At 44.8% G+C, this 25,427-nt stretch overlaps 1 protein-coding gene across 1 annotated transcript in view; it reads left to right on the top strand.

Moving 5' to 3' along the window:
• Nucleotides 1-25,427, top strand: part of WDTC1 (WD and tetratricopeptide repeats 1) — a 2,674,659-nt gene that overhangs the window by 558,681 nt on the left and 2,090,551 nt on the right. The window contains 1 exon segment of the mRNA XM_044084279.1: nt 22,119-22,165. Within this exon segment, the coding sequence (XP_043940214.1) occupies nt 22,119-22,165 (47 nt within the window).

The raw sequence follows: 25,427 nt of genomic DNA, 5'->3' as shown, positions 1-25,427 counted from the left end.
TTTTACAAGGTCTCCCAGGATGCACAGTTCTTATTCAACAACTCCCCTACAGACAAAGCAGTCCTTGCTGTGTCTGCAGACAAATCGTCTAGACAGCTGCCTTCTACTTCTCTATTCCCTACAGATAAGAATAGCTAATTCATGGATAGTCGGGGGAAGAAAATTTATACTACTTCCACACTAGCCATTACAGCTGTTAATTATCAGATCCACATGGCTAGGTTTATTCTAGATGCTGTGTCCAAGGCCTCGGCAGGAAAATCTGGCACATCTGGCATTTAATGCAAAGTCTCAGCTTTCCGCCCTGCTGACTAACCGCTTCTCAGGTGACCAGGCACTCCCAAGTGTGGTTATGATGCTGTAGAAGCATCATCCAAATCTGCAGCATCAGGTTTTGTCCTGAGAAGGTACTTCTGGGTGAGACTGCAGACTGATAATTAGAAAAAAAAACCCTGCCAGTACGGCAACTGCAAGGTCCAAAACGTAACAGTTCATGAAAACGCAGACCAGCAGACAGTGGCGAATAAATATTTAATGTTGTGCTGAAAAGCACAAAACTAAGAGAATGTTAAGCAAACTGGTTTCGGCTAAAATAAAACTAGCTGCCTTCATTGCATACAAATCCCAAATGATACATGCACATTCTATTGTATTGTCAGCAATTAAGGCTCAGTTAATGAACCTAATTATTAATGAATACCTAACTTAAAGGTGCTCATTCAAACCAGTTGACAATAAACCCCCCCAATTTAGTAATCCATTTCTTTCCCATATTGAAGGGTCTGATGCCATCCAAACTTTTGATGCATTACCCCAACCCGATCAATAATAAAATGAAAGGACGCCTTGTGTGACAGTGTGTTTGTAGAGAGCATTGGTTATTCTATGGTGCCTGATATCACTAAAATGATCTGCGAACCCAAATTTTACTGGACGTGAAGTCTGGCCGATATAAAATGCAGAGCAACTGCACGTAGCCAAATAGATAACCCAGTCGGTTGGACAGTTGACAAAGCAAGAAATTTTGTAAACCTGACTGGTGTCTGCTACTAAATTCCTTGGTCTTGCAAATTTTTGGACAATATACACAATAACCACAGGGATAACAGCCAGTCAATTGATCCCCTAATAAAGAAGGTTGGACCAAAAATGTATCCTATGTCCACGTTTGTAATGACTGAAAATGGAGCCCGGATTTTTACCCTTCCTAAAGGAAAAGTTTCCCAAAATATTAGGTAATCTACTGTCTGCCTTAAGAATGTTCCAGTTTCGTTGGACACTATTGGTTAGTAGAGCAGAATTCCTACCATAAGCTGTTACAAGACGGACAACTGACTCATGTTCCTGTGGCTTGGTTTTATATTCCAGGAGAGAATCCCTAGACAGAATCCAAAATGTTCCTAGCATGTACAGTGTGTCCCAAATTATAGCCCCTGTTCAAAAACCAAGAGGTGAGATCATCCCTGTATATGTCATATGTTTGCTGGGAGCAGATGTGTTTCATCCTCATATATATTGAGACTTTGGAATATTCTTACATATGTGAGGAGAATAGCTGGTGGCGTAGAGAAAGGAATTATACTCAGGGTATTTACGGTAAACTTCGGAACTCAAGGTATTGTCCCTTTGTCTAGTGACTAATACATTCAAAAATGTAATACTGTCCTGACTATAGTTCACCGTAAATTGAATTCCCCACTTATTTTCATTTAAATAGTTGACAGTCTTGAAGATATTATGAACCTGATCTCCACACCAACCAATAATCATCCCAAATACCTCCTCCATATGTCCATGTCCTCCAATAATTTATTATGGGAACTATCATAGATCTGCTCTTCAATGTAAGCCATGAATAGATGGCATATATAGGGGCGAAAGAAGCCCCCATAGCCGTTCCCTGACTTTGTAGATAGCAGATATCCCGATTATAAAAATACATTCTTGGTAAGGACATGTTCAGCTCATCTTAATAATGTATTAAATCCCGGTGGATATAAACCAGATTTGGAAAGCCAATATTCCAAAGCATCAATACCTTACCAATGATGGATGTTAATATACAGGGCAGTTGCATCCAGGGTACAAAGTAACCATCCTAGTTTTAGTTGTGACTCAGAAATCTGGAGAAATTAATGTCCTGTATACGGGCATGTACCAACTTTGGAATGGGTTTAAGATATTTAGTCAAGAATTGGGATAGTGGTTCCGTCAGTGAGCCTCTTCCAGAAACAATAGGCCTACCAAGGGGATTCTTTGGGTTTTTATGTATTTTAGGGAGAAAATAGATATATTGGGAAAGGGGGCCCTTTTTGACACTGCTTCTGCAGAGCTCATTAAATTTCTCCATGAAAAGGGCAATGAGTGGCAAAATTTAAAACCTTTGCTAGTCTCGCCCATTCCTAGATACCACAGGAGCTTGCCCACAAAGGACCAGTTTTGTAAGGAGGCAGTCTTCTCACTCTACTGCTCCATAATCGAAAGACAGAGACACCCTAGGAAGCAAACCACTCCTAGACCCTCCACCACCACCTCCTTTTCGGAGGCAGCCTGACCCTGACGAGCTCCTGTACTGACTCAAACCCTTTATCCACTTACACCCCCCCCCCCGGTCCCCCCACCTTACCATTTCCCGACCCTCCTAGTGGAAAATCACCTCAGAGGCTTGGGTTCTTTACATCATCCAAAAAGCTTATTTTATGACTTGGTGGACAGTTCCTCCCTTCCAGGGACACCTCAACCCCTTTCAAGCCAGCTTCACCTCTTTCCTCCAATTTTGGATCCGCTCCTAGCTCAGGGCACAGTAGAAAGTCCCTCCAAATCAGACATACAAGGGATTTTACTCCAGGATGTTCTTGGTCCCAAGAAAGGATGGTCCTTTGAGACCAGTTCTGGATTTGTCTATCCTCAGTCTATTTCTCAAGGTGCCTACCTTCAGGATGCTCACCTTGCATCATCTCTTACCCCTTATCTCCAACCAAGCCTTCATGGTATCCCTGGGTCTGAGAGATGCCTACCTACATATCCCCATTCACTCCAGCTATAGGAAATTCCTACGCTTCTCAGTAGGTTTCTTACATTTTCAGTATTCTCCATTGCCATTTGGGCTCTCTACAGCTCCAAGAGTATTCAAAAAAATGTCTAGCTACAGTTTTCGCCCACTGCAGAATGCAGGGCATACAAATATATCCCTACCTAGACAACATGTTAATCCTACACCAGGACTGCCACTCCCTATACCATCACCTACACATGTGCAAAACCTTGGCAGACCTAGGGTTCACAGTCAACCAGCAAAAATCACAAATGATACCTACCCATGATCTTGTCATCTTCGCGTACAGAATAAAAACAGACAAGATGGCAGCCTTCATCCCGTGCCAGAAGGTGGAAGCCCTCACCCATTATAACCAAACTCTTCTTTCTCTCCAAACCATCTCAGCCAGGGAATTTCTGAGGGTCCTAGGCCACATGGCATCCTTGATTCCCATGCTTCCCTTTGCAAGGCTGCATATGAGAAAGTTCCAGTGGGTCTTGAAAAATCTGTGGGACCAACACTCCCATCCTTTGGATATTTCCCTTTTCTTCCATGCTTGAAAAAAGAGCTGGAATGGTGGATTTCATCCATCAGCCTCAGTCAGGGAAAGCCTTGCAGATCCCTTCACCCTCACAACACTTCTACACAGATGCATCAGATGTGGGTTGGAGAGGAGTTCTGGAAAGCAACAACAACCAGAACAAAGTTCTGGGAGAGTGGTCCATCCAGAGACAAAGGTATCACATCAGTATCGAAGAACTGAGGGCCCTTCCCTTGGCACTTCAAACATTCCAACAAATTCTCCTACCAGTCACCTTAAAGGTAGTCGCAGACAATATGACTGTCCTGTGGTATAATCAACAAGCAGGGAGGGACAAGGTCCTATCCACTTTGCACCGTGGCAATTCAGATTTGGTCCCTAGCAGCGAAACTACACATTCACCAGCAAGCTGTGCACATTCCTTCAGCAAAGAATGTGATGGCAGACACCCTCTCTTGAATTGATTCCTCACAGGGAGGTTGTGTTGGATCTTATTCACAGGGGGGGTATTCCTCAAGTAGATCTTTTTGCCTCCTCCCAGAACAGATACCTTTGTTTTGCACTAGAAACCCACTTCCACAGGCTTGGAAGGTGGACGACTTCTCTTTTTCTTGGGCAGGGATGTCTCTTTATGCTTTCCCCTCTTCACACTCACTCAGAACGTTCTGAAGATCCAGAGGGACAAACCAAAAATCCTGCTGGGTGACTCCTTTTTGTCCAAGACAGCATTGTTTTCCCCTTCTATACGTATTAGCCGAGGGCAATCACCACAGGTTACCTCACTGATTTGACCTACTCACGACGGGGGGGGGTCCCCTCATGTGCACTCAGGTGGTCAACCTCAAACTGACAAGAATTTTTATCCCCTTCAGATATCTGTAGTCAGAGGATGACCTCATGTCCTACAGGAGGTCAGAAAACCTAGTACCAGGAGAAATTATGTATTATAATGGAAACGTTTCTCCAGGTGGTGTCTCTAGAACAAACGGGACCCTTCTCTTGTTCCAGTATCCATGGTCCTTTCTTTCTTGTGTGAGCTTCTACATTCAGGACTGACCTACTTTTCTGTGCATTTGTCAGCCATCTCTGCCTGCCTTCTTTTGGTACCTCCTTTGGCATCCAGGTTAGACTTAAAACCTTTCTTAAAAGGGGTTTTTCATATCGGACCCCCTTGTAGATCTATCCCTCCATCATGCGATCTTTAATTTTGTGGTTAAACTCACACTGCCTCCATTTGAACCAGCTCACTCGGCATCCCTTAAACTATGTACTTGGAAAGCAGTACTGCTGGTGCCCCTTGCATCCACCAGGTGGGTGTTAGAAATCCAAGCCCTTATGGCTACTCCTCCTTACCTTGTCTTCGATAGAGACAAGGTCTCCCTCAGGACCAATCCTCCTTTCATGCCTAAGGTGGTTAATGAGCTGTGCTAGAATCAGACCATTAATCTACCTGTTTTCTTTCCTCAACCTCAAAACTCCTCAGAACTTTTCATTCCTTGGATGTTTATAGACAACTAGGGTATTACCTGGACAAGACTAACTCCATTAAGTCTGTCCAGCTTTTTTCTCCGTCCACCCTAGGGCCTTGGGGAAAGGCAGTGTCAAAGCAGACAATTGCTTCATGGATTTCTAAGGCAATCTCTTGTTGCCATTCCTTTTAATGGAAAGGAATTTAATTCCAATGTGAGAGCTCACTCTACTAGGGCAGCTGCTTCTTCAGCAGACTTTTTAGGGGTGCTGACTGCACTTCCATTCTCTAGGCAGACACTTGGTCTTCTGTACATACTTTTGCCAAGCATTACAAACTAGGTTTGATTTCTACAGATAGAGCTGGGTTTGCAAGGTCAATTTTACAGGGTCTCATCGACCTTACCTCCCAGGCTTCTACCTAAAGCTTATGAATGAAAACTGTTATGAATACCGTAACATGAGGATACACTTATTTGTGCTGTGTAAGAACTTAACATAACCTTAGATGTCCTTCTCTTCCATGTTGCAGTATTTGGAATCCCTGCTCCAACCCCATCTTTCGCTTGTTTATCCTTTCTTGTTTGAGATTTCCTTTGCTTCCTTACATCCAAACAGGGCACAGCAACAGCTGTTACATACCTCTGTAATATACTTACCTCCATGACTGGTGGTATACGTGGGTCTGAAAAGCTTCCTTTTCTTGTATCCTGGGGTACTACTGTATGTGGCAGTCTGTTCTGGGATGGTTATGTGCAGACGTCACTTTTATAGCTATCTTCTGATGTTAAGTTGTCTATCTCGCCTTCATTCTTGCTGGATGGGTTCGGAGCCGAACCTCAGCTCCGACTCGGCCACTCTAAAAGCTCGAGAGCTAGTTCCACCGGCTCATGGCTCCCCTATATCCCACAATGCTAGGCGGTAACTCCTCAGATCTCGTTTGCCGCTATAGCTATCAAGGTGCTCTTCCAACCGGCTCTTCAGGTTAGTTGCTTTAAACAAAGTTTTTTACTAAGATAGACCCCTTTAAGTTAGTTTTTCTGTATTAATTACTTAATTAGGTAGTTTCTTTACCATCACCTTCCAAATTCTCCTTTTTTTCCAAGAACTTTCAAGAGTTCTTCCCTTAGGCCTTTAGGCCCCATCCCTCCCTTCCTAGTAGTTGGAGTGACTGTTTTCTGTAGGGAATTATTTAGTTTAATTTAGTTTAATTTAAATTAGTGTAGTCTGTGTGTGTGAGTGAGAGTGATTACCTTCTTTAGAAATGTCTAAAGAATCTAAGGTCTCCGGCTTTAAGAAGTGTGACTCGTGCTGTCAGAAGATGTCTCTGACAGACGGTCACACTTCTTGTGTATACTGCCTGGGACCTTTGCACCTGCAGGACTCATGCTGTTTGCCATGGTTTCAGCTCTAGAGTCCTGCAGGAGTGAAAAAATAAGCTCATTTTAAGGGGCTTATTGAAGCCTGAGGGTCCCCCGACTCAATCTTCGGGGAAACCCTCCAAGCCTACCAGACAGTCAGCTCCAGTGTCTGAGTCGTCCTCTGGGGCTTTGAAGCCTGTTCAAACATCGGCTCCGGCCGGAGCTGATGACTCTCGAACACATGTCCTTACTGTTTCCTCGGCTCCGGCCGGAGCCGAGGTAGACATCGCTGAGTCGGCTCCGATAAAGTTATCGGAACCGACTTCCAGGAAGAGGTCAAGGTCACCATCTATCGGGTTCGTATCATTCGGCTCCAGCATTGCCATTGTTGTCTGAACGGAGCCGTAGATCTCACTCCTCTAGGTCGTCAAGACTATCAGATCATGACCTTCAGAGGGTGGTGAGTCGACTTCTCAAGTCCGAGGCACTGGCCCAAATGCTTCAGACTCCGACTCAACAGTCGATGGCCAATCCTGTCACTCAGAATGTTCCTCCTCTGACTCTCTTGAGTTCGGAGCTGGGGCGGCTTGGACCCGAGACTGTGGTTGCGTCGGAACCGATACCTTTGTCTTCGGTACCATCGTCTGCTCCGATGTCTTCTCTGGAGGAATCTCGGCGCCGGACTTCCCTCGTCGGCTCCGAGGGGGCGAGTGGCATCGGACCCTTGTCCGACCCCGCTCTCCCTCTCGGTGCTTCGGCACTGGTGAGTTCGGCTCCGACATCGACTTCGGAGCCATCACTGTCGGTGCCGGGGGAGGTTTTCAGCTTTTCGGAGCGGAGACCTCTGGCTCTGCCTGACAGGGGTGCCTTCGAGGTCTTGAGGAGCGTGTTAGAACCTGGTTCAACCCCACAGTCGGCTCCATCTGCCCCTCCCTCCACGGTGCATGCGGTGATTTCTTCTCACCCCCTCATCCCGGATCGTAGAGAGCCAGATCCTCAAGTATCCCCAGTGGGGATCTCCTCCTCTTCCGAGGCCTCTCCTGACACGGTAGGAGAGCCCCCTAGGAAGAGGTAGTGCAAGAGGAAGCACATCGACTCCCCTGAGTCTGTCACCTCTGACACTGATTTAGAGGATTCTGAAGGTTCCCCTCGCTCCCCCTCTGAAGATGTCTCCTTTGCAGACATCCTCAAAATCTTAAAACAGAGGGGGAATTGGCCAGCCCTTAACCCTTCAGAGGATGAATCGGTGTATTTTGAGGCGTTTGGCTCTCGCCCTTCCACCTCCTGGGTGTCCCCTCCCTTTGACCCCCCTCATGGAAGTGGTGGCAAGGAAGGCCTGGATGGCTCCTGACTCAGTGGAACCCACCCCCAGGAGACCATCAAAATTTATCACTGCCCCCAAGGACAAAGAATTCCTGACCAAAGGCGTCTTTGTTGATGCTATGGTAGTGGCTGCGGCCACCAAGAAGGAGCTAGCTGATCCTTCAGTGCCTGTTCATCCTCCTAACAAGGAGTCTAGGACTATGGACAGGTACGGGAAGCGGATGTTCTCGTCAGCGACCTTTTCTATGTGCTCGCTGAATTACCTGTGTCATTTCACTCGTCTCCAGAGGGATTTGCTCAAGGAAGCGAGTGAAATGTTAAAGGATCCAACAGCTGCGGGTTTTCAGGATAGAATGAACTCTCAGCTGGCGACCCTCAACTCAATAGTTAACTCCTCCATGCGCCTCCTTTCATACACGCCGGATGGAGCGAGTAGAGCGGCAGGTACAGGTGTGGCCTTACGTCGGCACTCCTGGATGCGGCTATGTAACTTTGCGGACCCTTTCAAGGCGTCCTTCATTAACTCCCCCTTTGATGGATCCATCCCTCTTTGGTCCTCAAGTGAAGGAAACCCTGACTAGGTGCGAGACTGAAGGTAAGACTCTCTGCCGTGGGAGTCCGTTTTTCTACTCCTTCTAGGCCTTGCCCCAAAGGCCAGAAGGGGGGAAAGATGTGGTTCCGCAAACAACCACAGGGAGTCATTTCCCCCCTAGAGGCAGAGGGGGGAATAATAATAATAGACGCCGCCCTAGAGGCAGAGGGGGCCCGCAGAATCAGGGCAGTCGAGAATCCTTCTCTGACAAGCCCTTTCAGCATCCCTGAGGTGTTGCCAGACTGTCCATCTTTGGAGGCAGTCGGGGGAAGATTATCTATGTACCCAGAAGCCTGGCTTTCCCTTACTCAAGACAAATGGGTACAGTCTATCATTTCTTAAGGCTACAGAATCCCTTTCTTTCGCATTCCAAAGCAGTCCAGAAAATCCCTTCCAGACGTTCCACCCAGTCAAAGGGAGCAAGCAGCACTAGAAATTTCAAAGCTGCTAGCAAAAAGAGCTATTCAACCAGTTACAGCAGACCAACAAGGATCCGGAATCTACTCCAAATTCTTTTTGGTTCCAAAGAAAACAGGGGACTGGAGACCCATTTTGGATCTCAGCAACTTGAACAAGTTTGTCAAGAAAACAAAATTTCGGATGGTCACGCTGCAGTCCATTCTGCCCCTGTTGGGGCAGGACAGCTGGATGTGCTCTATAGATCTCCAGGATGCATACTATCACATCACAATGAGCCGACGCTCCAGGAGATTTCTCTGCTTCAGGCTGGGAACCAGTCATTTCCAGTTCAGGGCCCTGCCCTTTGGTCTCACTACAGCCCTCTGAGTGTTTACCAAATGCATGGCAGTGGTCGCCTCTCATCTGAGACAACAAGGATTCCAAGTGTTTCCATATTTAGACGACTGGCTCCTAACGGCCCCCACCAAGCATCTTCTCCTTCTTGCCAGAGACTACACCTTACACACATGTCAAACACTAGGCATTTCAATAAATTACGAAAAGTCTGTCTTGTCGCCTTGTATTATTACCTTCATAGGCGCAAATCTAGACACAGTCAACATGTCAGCCAGACTCACAGAGCAGAGGATAGCAGACATACACAGACAAGTCTCTCTTGTCTTGCAGAGCAACAAAGTCAGTCAGACTGATCCTGAAGGTCTTAGGGATAATGGCGACGGCTATCCCTTTCCTACCACTAGCTCGCTTCCACATGAGAATCTTACAATGGATGCTCTTCACACAATGGTCTTTCCAACGACTTCCAATGTCCCATTCTATTGGGATAACTCAATCGTGCAAGAATCATCTCTCTTGGTGGATCACATCTCCCCAGCTCTTCCTAGGGAGACCCTTTGTTCCTCCCCCTCCGGTTGCTACATTGACAACGGATGCCTCCCTGATTGGGTGGGGGGGGCATTACCAGGGCAGGACGGTCCAAGGCATGTAGCAACCTTTCGAGTGCCACTTGCACATAAATGTCCTCGAGATGAGAGCAGTGCTTCTAGCATTGCAAGCCCTACAAGACTCTCTTCCCAAAGGAACTGTAGCAGTTCAGACGGACAATATGTCTGTAGTGTGGTACATCAACAAACAAGGCAGAACCAGATCTTACCCCCTATGTCGAGAGGCACTCAGACTGTGGCAATGGGCGATTTCTTCTCGGCGGTTTCTGTTGGCAACGCACATTCCTGGGAAGTCTAATGTGATTGCGGACAAATTGAGTAGAGCTGTTCTCATGCCTCACGAGTGGTCTCTGAAGAATTCAGTGTTGGAGAAAGTTTTTCAAAAGTGGGGCCGGCCTTGCTGCGACCTTTTCGCTACTCCCCAAAACAGCAAGTGCGACTATTTTTTCACCCTCTTTCCCCAACCAGGCCACCCCAGCAGAGACGCTCTAGTCCACGATTGGCCCTGGGGACTTCTGTATGCCTTTACTCCCCACTTATATCTCAACTAATTCAGAAAGCTTCCATGATCCTCATTGCTCCTTACTGGCCTCGACAGGTTTGGTTCCCATTTCTTCACCGTTATCTGTTTGAGCAACCCTGGCATCTGGACCCAGTTCCAGATCTCTTGACCCATCAGTTGGGTCATTTGCACCACTCCCTCCCTTCTCTGAACCTCACAGCGTGGTTCCTCCAATTCCAACTCTAGCCAGGCTTCCTCTAATATCTCACTCAGTTCGAGATATTTTGATAGCCTCTCATAAATCTTCCACTCGGAAGATTTATCATAGTAAGTGGAAACGTTTTTCCTGTTGGGCACAGTCAAAGCATATAGATCCTTTCACTGCTTCCATTCAATCGACTTTCTAGTCGAACTTTTCCACTCAGGTTTGTCTCCGTCTACCATCAAAGTTCAATTGGCAGCTATATCTAACTTTCATGTTGGAGTCTCAGAGTCTTCCATTATGTCTCACAAGCTCTGCAAAGCTTTTTTAAAGGGAGTTTTTCTCCTCAAACCACCTATCAGGGATCCTCCTCCTCAATGGGATCTCAACTTGGTTCTGGCGTCCTTAATTCTTCCCCCCTTTGAACCTGCGGCTTCATGCTCAATGAAGTTACTATCTTGGAAAACACTCTTTTTGGTAGCTATCACTTCAGCTAGAAGAGTCTCTGAACTCCATGCTCTGTGTAGTCGACCCCCTTATCTTTTGTTTCATAAGGATAGGGTGTCCTTACGTACTAACCCGTCCTTTTTGCCTAAGGTAGCTTCACCGGCAAATTTGAATCAAACCATTGATCTTCCTGTGTTATTCCCTAACTATTCGAACAGATGAACAAAAATTACATTGCTTAGACGTTCATCGCCAACTTAGGTACTATTTAGACAGGACCAAACAATTCAGGAAGTCTGATCAACTGTTTCCTATGCAGAAGGTAGAATGGGCCTTCCAGTTTCTAAGGTATCTCTCTCTAGATGGCTTACTTCATTGATTACCCTTGTGTATGAGATCAGACATCAACAGTTGCCATCCAAACCCAGGGCTCATTCAACTAGAGCTTTAGCCACATCTATAGCTTTCCAAGACAGACTGCCTATTGATTCGATTTGTTCTGCAGCTACTTGGGCTTCTCCCCATACTTTCATTTCTCATAAGTTTGACTTGGCCACTAGGGACCGAGCCATCTTTGGTTCCACTGTACTCGAGTCTGTTCCGATAGGCCACCAGGGACAAGGTGCTAGGGACGCAGTCCCATCCAGCAAGAATGAAGGCGAGGTAGACAACTTAACATTTAGAAGTTATGTACCTACCAATAACGTTCCATGTTAGTTGTCTTCTTCTTGCCTTCTTTCTTGCATCCCACCCTCCTTCCCCCTAGCCTGGACAGACCTAGAGGAGGTTTTGTGACCTTTCTATCCTTTTCTCCCACGCTTTACCACCTCTATATATTTTTCCTCTGTTAGGTTTAGGACACCTCACAGTCAGCCTATAGAGGTGGGTTACCCTTTTCCATGTTATGGAGTTTTCTTGCTGGGCCTAGCTTTCAAACGAGATCTGAGGAGTTACCGCCTAGCATTGTGGGATATAGGGGAGCCTCGAGCCGGTGGAACTAGCTCTCGAGCTTTTAGAGTGGCCGAGTCGGAGCCGAGGTTCGGCTCCGAACCCATCCAGCAAGAAAGAAGGCGAGAAGAAGACAACTAACATGGAACGTTATGGAAGGTGCATAACTTCTAATTTATGGCTCTGACATGCAATGTTGCACGTACCCCCTTATTCTAAGACTTGGGTATACTGGGCGGATGTCCGGTGCTGCAGGCAGCCAACCTCCCTGTGGCTATGAATACTGTAACATGGAAGAGAAGGACATCTAAGGTTATGGTAAGTTGTTACACAACTGTTCTTTCATGGGCTTGTATGATTCCCATGATTCAACTAAACTGGTTGCAGATGAGAAAGATGTAATGGTTTCTTTAAAAAAAAAAAAAAAAAGAAAGAAAAGCACCTGGACCCAACACCCTAACTAGCCTTGAAGCATCAAATTTCAGTTTAGGACTTTCTAAAAGTAAAACAGCATTGTTGGAGACGAATGCAGCTGCACCCAGGTCTCCTTTTCTCTACTCCTATCCCAAGCCAGTCTCTCTCCATGTTTGCTTCAGGTTTTGCTTGGGGAGCAATTTCTATTTGGTTGTGTGCAAGGCCTGTCAGTTCATTCAGACAGTCCATAGCACACTGGTATAAAGGAGATGTTGGCCACAGTCCTGGTACATAAATAAGCATGGAAGCACAAGAATCGTACCTGCTGTGCAGCTTGGCTATGATGACCTGGGAGCAAGCAGTGCAGCGTTCTGTAACCCTACAAGCATCTTTCATTCTGTTGGAGCAAAACATATTTGCAGACGAACTGAACAGGGCCAAAACAGATTATTGTGATCTGATCTAGTTATTGGAACACCTCTAATAGACTATCTAGCCTCCTTTGAAAACAGGCAACTTGGAAAATTCTACACTAGGACTCATTGCAACCTGAAAAAAACAGATGCATTTTCCTTCCCTTGGATGGGAATTGTAGTGCATTGGTTTCCCACCATTTCTATTGACATCCAGTGTAGGTTGGAAGATTCAGTAGGATTCACCAGAAGTCATAGTGTTGCCTCCCTTTCGGCCCAGGCATCATTTGTTCTGTGTTACTGAATTAGCTAAGGACAGTTAACACTGGCTTCCTCCCAGACTGGGAGCAACTTGCACAAGACAGTGCGTTTGATGCACCTTATCGCAGTATCTTCAACCAAATGCCTAGATTTGTTTCTATTACTTTTTGTATACTGTTATTTGATGAAGAAATGCATCTAGTGTTTTAGGAGGCAAAAAAACATGACACTAGAAAATTCTGAGATGGCAAGTGGAAGCTATTTTCTAGTTGGTGCCTGAACAATAGCCAGGGGCTGTTGAGGTTTTCTGTACCATTGGTGTTCAGATATTTGAGAGTTACTTTCCACAGGCCTGTCTTATTTCTCTGTAAAAGAGCGTCTTGAAGCCATTTCAGTATGTCTGCCCATGGATCCTCCTTTTTATTTTCTATAGTAAAACGGTTTCTGAAACGTTTTACATAGACTTCCTTCTAAACAGGCTGCTCTTCATAAGGATCTCAAACTTATGGACTGTCACCTTTTGAACCTGCTCATAAAGCTAATGTAAGGTTCCTGATTTGGAAAGCTACTCCTGTTTCATCTGACATCTACAAGAAGAGTGTATGAGTTGCAGGTTGTAATGACTGGTGAACCTTACCTCATGTTCCACAGAAACAGGGTTTACAGTAAGAGCAAACCCTTCTTTTATGTCCAAACTAGTTTCAGGGTTTACTTTGAATCAAGCCGTCAGTCTTCTAGTTTTCTATCCAGTACCTAAAAACCCTGGAAAAAGGGATGGTCTTCGTATTTCACTGTTGCAGTTATTACATTTGGGTTATCTGCTTGCAGGTAGCCCTCAGTTGGCCTGATTAACAAAGTCTTGGGTCCTGCGTTGGTTGCTGTCCCTTCCACGTCAGGTCGTCGGGTATAAAACATGCAGCTGACGCCATTACATCAGTCTTTCTTGCTGTGCGGTGCCCAAAGCAGAAGCAGTTTGCAAGTGCCGGTCGGCCGACTCCTGAAATTTTTGTTTTCGAGTTTCAGAAACAAAGTCTTCAACTAAAGCTAAGTACCCCATTGGGGAAGCTTTTTCTTGCTCCTTACCGATGTCAGTAAAAGTTAATAATTGCATTACTTGTGGGAAGCAAATACCTCATAAAGATTTTCATTTGTACTGCTCCTTGCCTAGGCCCTGACCATGACTTACCTTGCTGTCGGTTTTGTGCTTTAGTTAATCAGCACACTGTCCGTCGTCGGTATATTTTCGCTTCTAAATATTTCGGTTCTCTGTTTAATTATCCAGAAATGTCATTTAGCCATCAGACTACCGGGATTCCGAAAAAATGCAAAGATAAAGACAGAGACAGGCTGCTGAGGTCCAAAACTGCCGACGACGCTTCTCCTAAACCAGTTGCCAGTTCGCCAGTACTCAGTGAGGAGCTTTCGCAGCCCCTGATACCCGCTACTTCTGATTCGCAGGCCTCAACTGAGACCCTTTTGGAGTCCAGTATGCCACGAGATGCTTCAAGTATGGAACCCATGAGTGTCTCTACCTTGGATGGGTCTGGAGCCGCTGTGCAGGCACAGACTTCTTAGGGTGTATTCAGGCCTACGGACTTGCAATTTAACCCGACGCCTCCTTCTTTACTTAGGCCTAAATCTCGATCCATGCCTAAAAAACGGATGCCCAGGCCACATGCTCAGGCCTCTATGCCTAAAAAAAAAACAAATAAGAATGGCTGAAGATCTAATAACTCTAATCAGGGGTAGCCAACCCTCCCCCTCCCCCCTTCTAAGAGGCCTAGGACTGAAGTTGTTTATCAGTCTTCTGATCAGGATTCTGTTCCAGATTCTTCTGATCTGGATTTGCCCTTATCTACTTATGAATATTCTGATGCAGAGGACTCCATTCCCTCTGCTTCCCCTCCTGAGGATTTTTCTTTTGGAGAAATCTTGCATACTCTAAAGGAGCATTTCCACTGGGAAAGCCAGGATTTTTCGGATTCAAAAAAGAGGCTTAGGGATTTCCTTCTCCTACCTCAGCATAGGCCTTTAGCTATTCCTCCTGTACTAGACATTGTTGTTGATGCTTTTTCGGAATCTACCTTGGCCCCTGATTCACTGCCTCCTGCTCCCAGAAAACCTGACAGATACTACCAGGTCCCCGAGTCTCACAAGTTCCTTTTTAAAAATCCTATTGCAGATCCAGAGACTATTTCACAGGGGCCCAAGGGCATTAAGGCTTCTACTGCTAAAAATCCTACCCCTTCAGATAGAGAATCCAGAGTGCTGTATAGATGGGGCAAGAAGGTTTACACTTCTGCAACCTTGGCCATTAGGGCTTTAAACTGCGAGCTTCATATGTTAAGGTATCAGCAGCATGTTATTGGACTGCTTAAACAGAAAATGTTAATTCCTGTGTGGAAAATAAAGAATTCCAGGATTTAATGCATTCTGCTGAACAAGGTGGAAAACATAATTTGCAATGTGGTTTTGATTCATTAGAGGCCTCTTGCAGGGCTGCTGTTACTGGGTCTGTGCTCAGAAGGCATGCTTGGCTTAATGAGCAATCTTTGCCGGATTATGTTAAAGCTAAATTGTTGGATGCTCCTTTAAATCCTGCCTTTTTGGCAACAAGGCTGAGGAAGTTCTTAAAAAGATGGAAGATGAAGCTAAATCTATGCAAACTGTTAAAGATTTTTTACAAGTTCAGCCTCCTAGATTTAGTAGGCACTGGCCGCCTAAGAATTGGTCCTTTCCAGCCCCTTCCAGGTCTTCTCAAGCCAAACCCAGACACAGCAAAAACCCCAGGTTTCAGTCCCAGGGGACACACACTAAGCAGTGGGGGGCCTCCACTTCCAAATCTGGGAATAAGACACCCCCCCCACACGGTAAACTGTCTCAATGACTTCCTTTTAAAATTTCTAAGCACTTGTCAACTGACTGCCCCTTTGTGGGGAAAATTGGTCTTCATGCAAAGAATTGGGAACTCATTACACAGGACAAATGAGTTTTAAATATAGTATCCCAGAGATACAGATTTCACTACCACACGTTGCCAACACCAAGCGGGTGGCCGGACCTACCCCCAAATCAGTGGGCACAGCCCCATATACAAGTACTCTCTTTCTCAAGCATGGGGGTTATTCAGCTGGTACCAGAAGAGGAAAAGGGACAAGGTTTCTACTCGAGATTTTTCCTGGTACCCAGAAAAGGCAATTTATGGCATCCTATACTGGACCTGTCTACTCGGAACACCTTTTTGGAGATTTCAAAATTCAAGATGCTGACTCTTCAATTACTTCCTATGCTAGGCAAAGATGCCTGGTTGGCAACACTAGATTTAAAAGAAGCATACCTGCACATCCCAAGCAGGAAATCTTGCCGAAGATCCCTACGCTTTAAAGCAGGTTACACGCACTATCCGTTCTCTGCACTGCCCTTTGGCTTATCTACTGTGCCCAGGGTATTCACTAAGTGCCTAGCTCCAGTTATTGCATTTTGCAGGCAAAGAAATACTCAAATATACCCATACCTGGACGATTGTCTAATTCGGGCAGAAAGCCAGGACATGCTTTTGAATCATCTGGCCTTTGTACAAAGAGTTCTAACTTGTCTGGGCTACACCATAAACAAAAATAAATCACACCTGGTACCCTGTCAACAAGTTATATTCTTGTGAGCAAGCTTGAATAAAAACTTCCAAGATGGCTTGCCTCACACCAGAGAAATAAATTCATTTGACAGCCTACTTTAAACAAGTGGCCACAAAAACCCTGCTATCTTCAAGACATACTGCAAGCCTTGGGGTTCATGGCCTCCTGCATTCTTCTAATTCCATATGCAAGACTGCATATGAGGAAACTACTGTGGTATCTAAAAAGCCTATGGTGTCAACATTCTCAAGACCTAGAAACTGTGATTCCTATCATACCTTGCCTACGCCTAGAGTTCCTTTGGTGGGCAGAGGCCTGCCAACAAAACAAGGGACTACCTTTCACACCATCCACTGCCGCCCAAACCCTAACAGACTCATCAGACTATGCATGGGGGGGCTCACCTGGCAGGGAAGTGCATTCAGGGCAAATGGAACCCAAGTCAAATGCGTCTGCATATCAATCAAAAAGAAATGTTAGCTGTACAGAATGCTCTGACAGCCTTCAAGGACCACATTCTTCCAGGACAACTAATGGTAAAGACGGACAACACCACTGTTATGTGGTAAATAAACAAGCAAGGGGATACACATTCTTATCCCCTCTGCAGACTAGCCATGGCATTGTGGAACACAGCCTTGAGCTACCAAGTGCACCTACAAGCTCAATTCCTGCCAGGAAAATTAAATATACTGGCAGACTGATTAAGCAGAAACTTCATGGACCCACACGAGTGGAAACTGGAACCAAGGATTTTCAACATGTTGACAAAAATGAGGGAGCCCAGATGTAGACCTATTTGCCTCTCCCCAGAAGTACCAATTGGACAAATTTTGCACAAGGACTCCCCCACAAACAAGCCTGGAAAGTGGATGCTCTGTCCTCGAGCTGGAAAAAAATCTGTCAGTCTATGCTTTCCCTCCTCTGCCTCTGCTCTCCAAAGTACTACTAAAAATCAAACAGGACAAACCAAGGATGGTTTTGATTGCTCCAGACTGGCCATGCCAACACTGGTGTACCCCCTCCTGCGCAGTGTCACTGTTATTTCCATGGCACCTGCCTCAGACTCCTTCCATGCTGTTTCAGCAGGAGAACCAGATTCTGCACCCTCAGCTTCCAACACTGAACCTTGTAGCCTGGCTAATTACTTAATCTCTCCTTTACCATCCCTCAGCAAACCTGTGATGGCTGTCATTTTAGAGGCAAGGAGGCCTAGTTTTAGGAAATCTTATGCTGAAAAATGGAAAAGATTCATGTGCCTGGAACCATTCTCAAGGGATGAGCACAGCAGTGCCCAGTTTACCTCAGATTTTACAATACTTAACTGAGATGCTTCACAAGGGCCTGTGTTTTTCCTCCATTAAAATCCACGCCACAGCCATTTCAGCTCATTATAACATAGAACCTCCCCTCTTCTCTCATCCACTGCTCAAGCAGTTCCTCAGATGGGCCAAAAATTTGAGAACACCCAGGAGAGCTCCAACCGCAGCCTGGGACCTTAACTTTGTCTCTGAGAAACTCACTCTACCTCCTTTCGAGCCAGCTGCTACTGCAGACTTAAAATTTCTTTCTTGGAAAACTGTTTTCCTTTTAGCAGTCACTTCAGCTAGAAGGGTATGTGAATTACAGTCCCCTATGGCAGTGGAGTCTCATGCGGACAGGTGTCCCTCAGAACCAATCCATCCTTCATGCCCAAGGTGGTATCCAGTGTGGCTCTTAATCAGTCCATACATTTGCCAACCTTCTTTCCCAATCCACAGAATAAAGTGGAACGGATACTGCATTCCTTAGATGTGCACAGACAACTTAGATTCTACTTGGACAGGACTAAATCTCAAAGGAAATCTGAACTGCTGGTGGCATTTGCTGCAGGGGCAGAGGGGAAGGCTGTTTCAAAGCAAACCATTTCTAAATGGATAAGCCATTGCATTCATTTCTGCTATAAGCACCATGGAAAACCTATCCCCCAGGGGATCAGACTTCACTCCACCAGGGCTGCATCTACCTCTACAGCCTTTCTCAGAGGTGTCCCTACCAGGGACATCCTAGAAGCTGCTTCCTGGAGTTCTGTACATATTCACCAAGCATTATCCTCTTTGCCAATTTTCTCTAAATCCAAAGCTGGCTTTGCCACTGCAGCCTTGCAGGGCGTTATAGCTGGCCCTAGTGCCATCTAAATTCCTTCTCCCAACCATAGCTTTGAGAATCTACCCAAATGTAATGACTGCAGCAGTGAAACACTAAGAACATAGTATAGTTGTGTACACTTTCTATAAATGTAGATGTTAGAATGTATTCGCTGTTGCAGTCCTGGTTACCCTCCCTCCAGCCCCCTACCTTCTTTTGACTACTCTACTTTCCTTTACTATGCTTAAAAGCCTTTTTGGTGTATTTGCGTTTTTGTTGGAGGTGTATCTTTGTACTTTTATATTTAATTGCTTCCCATTGGGGGGGACCTGACATCTGGGGCAAGAAAAGCTGATGTAATGGCGTCGGCTGCATGTTTTGTACATCTGGCGACCTGACGTCCTGGAAGAAGGGACAGCAACCGATGCAGGACCCAAGACTTCGTTGATCAAGGCCGACTGAGGGCTACCTGCAAGCAGATGACTCAAATGTAATGACTGCAGCAGTGAATACACTCTAACATCTACATGTATGATAAGTGTACACAACTGTACTTTCTGTATACTCTTGATATGCATAGGCAGCTCAGGTACTATCTTTACAGAACCAAGTCCTTCAGAAAAGCTGATCAGCTATTCATTTGTTGAGGCAAAAAATGTACGTGTCAAAACAGACAATTTCCAGGTGCTTGTCCTCAACTGCTGTTTTTTGTTCTTTCCATGGTAAATCCTTTCCAGGCAGTGTCAAGGCGCATTCTACTAGAGTCCAGTAGTCTTTGACATTCTGGAAGCATTTGAGAGGCAGTTACGTGTCCCCTGTACATACCTTTACAAAGCATTACAAACTGGATCCTTTTTAAAGTTCAGGACGAGCTTTGCTAGAACCATTATCCAGGGGCTCCTAGATTTATATCCTTTCTCCTCTAGGTTGGATAGGCTTTGGCAATCGACCGATGTGGTGTAAAGGATACTGGAGCAGTGGGAATGATGACCATAATACATTTGTGCAAGTTGCACTTGTCCAGAACAGTAGAAGTTCAAATTCCTCCGTTTTAGTAGCCGCACCCATCCTCCACCCCCTTAGTCATATACAGATGCAGTTAAGATATAAAGTAGAATTGTATGTATTTCTACTTCATGTGTATTTTTTTCCAGCATTGCTAGACTAATCTCACTGTCTGTATGAGTAAGAAATTCCCAAAGAAATCTTCCCTCTGCCTGCTGATTTCATTTCTTGGGCTTGGCTAGTCAGCAGTCAGTGACAGTTTGGGGGGAGGAGTCAGAACTTTGTGAAACAGGCTAGCTGTTTCCAGAACAGGGGAACCACCCATGTAGCCTAAAAGCTACTGCAGCAGTGAGCAATTCGAACGTCTAATGTTATAGGTTCATATGTTGGTCCTGGGCTATCTGCCCGAAGGCATATATTAGCCCAGCCATGTTGTGCGGTATTCACCACCCCTTTAATAGTTCCCTAGGCCCTTGTACTAGCAGCTAGTACCCTTGGTCCCTATCTAGTAGTGCTGTTGGTGTGATCCCCGGTGTGAACTTTGTTACCCATCCACTCATTAAGGTTCCTCTTGAAGAGTGATAGTGAGGGGCTCTGTCTTATGTAGATCGGGACCCTGTTCCATAGTAAGGGAAGTCTCTGCGAAGGGAATCTATCCCTCCAGCATATTCTATTCATTGTTGTGTTGAGGTTTATATCCCTAGAGTGTATAGCTCGAGTAGATTTGGTTTTGCTAAGATGGAGCATGTTCAAAAATTCTGGGTTGGACATGGCTCTCTAAATTAGACAGAGATATCGCCTCTGAGAAAGCGGTATGCAACAGAGAACAGTCTTAGCTTTTTCAATTGTGCTGCATAGGGCAACTGTTTGAGGCCAGTAATTCTCTTGGTTAGGTACCTCTGTGGTCTCTCCAGCTGCTGGAGATGTTATGGGTAAATGCTCCTTACACAGTTGCACTTGAATTTCTGGATATTGTAAAGGAAATTACTTTGTGTTGGGAATGCATTTTGATTTCAATTTTCTAGTAGTTATATTTTTTTCAGCCAATAATATTAAAATTCACTGTGTCAAGTTGGTCCAGATCTTCTATCCCAACTCAAAAGAATAATTTCTGTACAACTGTTTTCCTAACATTTCTATCAATTTAATCTGTAGGTAGTTTTTAAACTTGGACAGTGTGTTACATTACAAAAAAGAAGCCATTTACTTATCTCCTCTCCAAAAGATTTTTCCTGCGATATATCAAATGCTGGTCTGCTTTTGGTATAAAACACCTATGCAAATAATTCCATGCAAAAATCATAGATCACCTAGACTGTGTTTGCTGTGAAGTGCTACAGAATCCTGAAAGTCCAAAATCTTGAAGATCAAAATCTCGAAAGTTCAAAATACTGAAAACACACAGGATACCAACACTTTTAATATATTTCAGCACAAGTACACAAAGAAACACAAACCAGATTACTCTCTCCAAGTATAACCAGGGGGGAAGCCCCCATGCACCCCCCAATGTGGGGGGCTGTGTCCCCCCACACCCCCTGATACTTAAATGTAGCAACTCTGAAACTGCACTTAGTGTAGTGAAGTGCAGTCTGAGTAGGGGATGTGGGGGGTGCAGGGGGGCTTGCCCCCCATATAGTTGAAGGGTAATATATTTCTGTATGTACTTGTGTTGGAATATAATAGTGTTTGTATCCTGTGTGTTTGTAGTAGTTTGGGTGTGCAGTAGTGTGAACTTTCAAGATTTTGGTCTTGAGGATTCTCTAACCCTCCCGTTTGCTGTGCTACCTGGTCATCACTTGGCCTTGAAGATTTCTTCCCAATGTTCCTTTTCAATTGCCTGTCCTTTCTTTTTTCCTAATCTTTTTGAACATCCTCTGCTTGCACACACATGACTGTAAGAATCTGTGATTTGTTTTTACAGTTGAAAATCCACTGTTAAAGTTTTAAGTTTTGTTATAATTTCTACCCGACATGGACATTTTGGTTCTGATGCTCTTTAAGATCTGTTGCAGTAGTTAGGTTCTTGTACTTTGTGCTATTTGCTTATCATAAGGTAAAGATGGTGTTTTACAAGAAATATTTGTAAGTTATGAAGAACCATCAAATTAGATATTTTTGTGTTGTAGTGGAAATCAGTTTCATGGTGTCAAGCACAGTTCATGTTTTATTCAAGGAAATTGTCTAGGCTTAAAATGGCTTTCAGTGGGCAGCTAGTTTGTTGGTTAGACATACAACGGGGTGCACTTTGATTGTGTAACCTACACCTGATTTCCCTTTGGAATAATTTAACCATGTTCGTAAACTTTGTGTTTCCACATTTTTGGTCAATACATGGTATGACATCACTGTATTGTATGAATGTTGTATTATTTCTCCATTTGTCATATAGGGTGTTTTACTTCAGTAATATGTGTTGTAAAGTACCCAGGAAATTTATGCATAAAATTAAGAGGTGATATTTTTCATTCTTATACAGGGCCACTCGGGTTGTGTAAATTGTCTGGAATGGAATGAAAAAGGAGAGTAAGTATTAAGTGGCAACTTCATTGATCTGTATGTTTTAAGTGCCTTTTTTTGGTGTAATGTATTGAACATTTAAAATAAAGTTGCCCTACAACTTGGATGTCTTTTTTTTGTGCAAACTATATTATTTTGGCAGTAGAAGAAATTAATATGTTACAGCTTGGATCACAAAGGTAAGACTTAATGGAAAAGAAATTTAGAATTGTAGTGACTTTCTAGCACAGATTGGAAAACATTCTTTGTATACAGGCTTGTTATTTCAGAACATTGATGCAGTAGTAGTATGTATTTATATATTCAATTATGGGTGTAAAGACCGTTGCATCGGTTGGAATGAAGAAGACATGCTGTGCCTGTGATTTTCTTTTAAACCCCATTTCATGTGGGTAGGCAACATCTTCTCATTCCTGCCCGTGTTTTGTGATTGGACATCTTAACTCCGCTGAGTGCCAGAAAATTTAAATACTGCATCTGATGTTGTCCTTGTTCTGCTTCACTGATGGGTTACAGATCTGATCCTCTGATCCTACTTGGCTGCCTTCTATGGGCTTCAGCTTCCAGGCTTGAGCTCCTCCCTTACCCACAATTCTGTGCCCTAGCTGAACTTCCCCAGATTTCATTTGCTGCCAGTGTGTAGAGATGTGATTTCCAGTGCTTGAACAGGTAAGTGATTTCATTTAAAATCTAAGCTTTAAAATTTAAATTAATTGTTTTTCCTTAAGTTATACCTGTAGTTTTTTCCTCCCTTCCTTTTTAGTGTATACAGGGTGGTCGTTGGGGCTTCTTTCCTCCACCTTCCTTTCCTTTTGGGCCTTGGCCCTTCTTTCCTTTTTTCTTTTAATAGTGAAACTAAACTTTCCTTAATTAGTTGAGGTTTTATTTTAGTATGGTTAAATAAATGGGTTTCAAAAGGTGTGCAGTGTGTGAAAGGAAAATACCACACTGGGACGCACATGACAGATGTGTTAATTGTTTAGGACCAGCTCACCTGGAATTCCCCTTGTAATGTCTGTGAGGGGTTTAATCCCAGAGCCATTCAAGAGAGGAAAAACAAACTTTCTGAAGGGCCTTCTGCCAGCTCCATTATCTTGTCCAGGGGCTCAGCCCCCCTCAAAGGAATTGCACAGATTTGAAGCTTAAACTCTGCCACAAAGGAGTCTAAGGCATCTTTGGAGCCTCCAGCTAAGATTACTGAAGATTCGGATCGGAGAATGTTGGTGCCAAGACTCCTGTTTACTTCCTTGGATCCGATGGATTTGATAGCTCAGAGTGAGCCTTTAGAATTGCAGTCTGCCAAATCTGCGGTTCCATCTACTTAGTCGGATCCTAACAGATCGGATCTGAGCACCAATACAGCTCCTCAGATCCACAGGTCCCTGGATCTGCAGTGTACAATTCAATCGCCTGACGATCTCTGAAATCCGTGTCTCCCGTGCTTCCTAGGAAAGTATTACAAACCACTAGGCACTCTCGTCCTTCCACAGTGGCTTTTTCCAGATCCTCTAGAAGCCTGTATGATGTGGACAATTAGTTAGGTCTATTATTAAGGTTGAGATGTAGATGAGGATACTTCCAACTCTTGTCCCCCTGTTGATCCAAGGGTTTTCCTCCCACTTATTTCTTCTCCAGTCTGAGTTATGGTTTCAGAGCTCCAGGATAGCAGTTTCCTGATGGATTCTGGGTCAGATCATATGACTTAGTTTCCTTGATGCCAGCTGTGACGTTGACTACCACTGCTTAGAGACCCTCAGATCGGAGTGAGTCCCATATCCAGGATGTTGTGGCCAGATCCGAGAGTTAAGATTCTGCTACAGTTTTATCAGATCTTTCCCTCCTCCTTCGAGCTTCATCCCTCGACAGCCCAGGTCCGGTTTTATTGGGAGTTGGGGTTCTGGTTTGCTCTTTCCTTTGGGATGTTCTTCAAGGGAATTCAGCAGGGTATCCCCAGAACCTTCGGCTTTCCAGGTTTTAGAAAATGCTTTCTCTGCCAGCAGAGCAGGGGCTCCTTTGACTTCTGCTCCTCCCAGTGTTCTTCCATCATATCTGGGTCTTGGATCTTCCACTTCTGTCCAGGATCAGCCTGCCTTTAAGGACCTCTAGACCATCCCACATGAGGTGGTCCCTTCCTCCTCCAACTCCTCCCCTGAATATTGCATGAATGAGATCCCACAGAAGAGGTTGCGCAAGAGGAAGCAGTTGGGCTCTCCTAGGCAGTCCCTTACCGAGGATACGGATTATGAGGGAGGGGGTCTCCCAAATCATTACCAGGCAATGTCTCCTTTGCCGACATCTTAGAAATTTTAAAGCAAAGAAGTGGCTGGTCATCCAAAAACCCCTCTTCTGAGGAATCCATATTCCTGGAGACCTTTTGAGGAGGGAGCGTCTATATCTTGGGTAGTCCCCGGGCAGAGGCTCTTGTAGATCTTGTCGCCCATTGGGCCTGGAAGGAGACGGACACCTTATAGCCTGTACCCAAGCACCCAGACAAAATCCTTTCTCCCTCCCAAGGACTAAACGTTTTGATGTAAGGGCATCCCAGTTGACAACTATAGTGGTGGCAGCAGCTACAAAGTAAGAGCTTACTCAGCAGAGCTTGACTGTCCATCTGCCGAACAGGGAGTCCAGAGTGCTGGACAGGTTCGGGAAGTGCACCTTTGCTTCAGTGACCTTTTTGTTTAGAGCAATTAATTACTTGGCACACTTTATTTACCTACAGAGAGAACTGGTTAAGGAACCGAGTCCTTGCATCCTTGAAGTGTATGCCTTTGGAGGAGCTAGATAAGATTTCTCCTAAGCTTAACCACTCTTAATTCTCTGGCAAATTCTTTCATGAGACTCATTTCCTATTTAGTAGAAGGGATCCTCAAGGGCAGCTGGCACTGGCTTTGTGATGCATCTATATAAGCACTGATGGGCTGTGGTTGACTAAGTTTGCGGACAACTGCAAACTGGGTGCTATAATAGAGTCTCCGGCTGACATGGAGATCCTCCAGAAGGGCCTAAATGAGACTGATGCATGGTGTCAAAGCCATGGTCTCAAGCTAAATGCAAAAAAATGCGTAGTAATCCCCTTTGGAAAAAACAGAGTACCCACAAACTACAACATAGAAGGTAATCCCCTGAAATCTGAAGAAGAAATAAGGGATCTAGGGACCCAGGTTAGGTAGTCAGCTTTCCTTTGATAACCATGTTGCCAAAGTGGTTTGAAAATCCTGCGACACCCATCTGATCACGAAAGGGTTCGCATCAAGATCTAAGGATG

Source organism: Protopterus annectens, chromosome 1.part1 (assembly GCF_019279795.1).
Source record: "Protopterus annectens isolate FY-2018-M chromosome 1.part1, PAN1.0, whole genome shotgun sequence".
Lineage (NCBI taxonomy): Eukaryota > Metazoa > Chordata > Ceratodontiformes > Protopteridae > Protopterus > Protopterus annectens.
The sequence above is the reverse complement of the archived record's forward strand: the minus strand, read 5'-3'. Positions and strand labels throughout refer to the sequence as shown.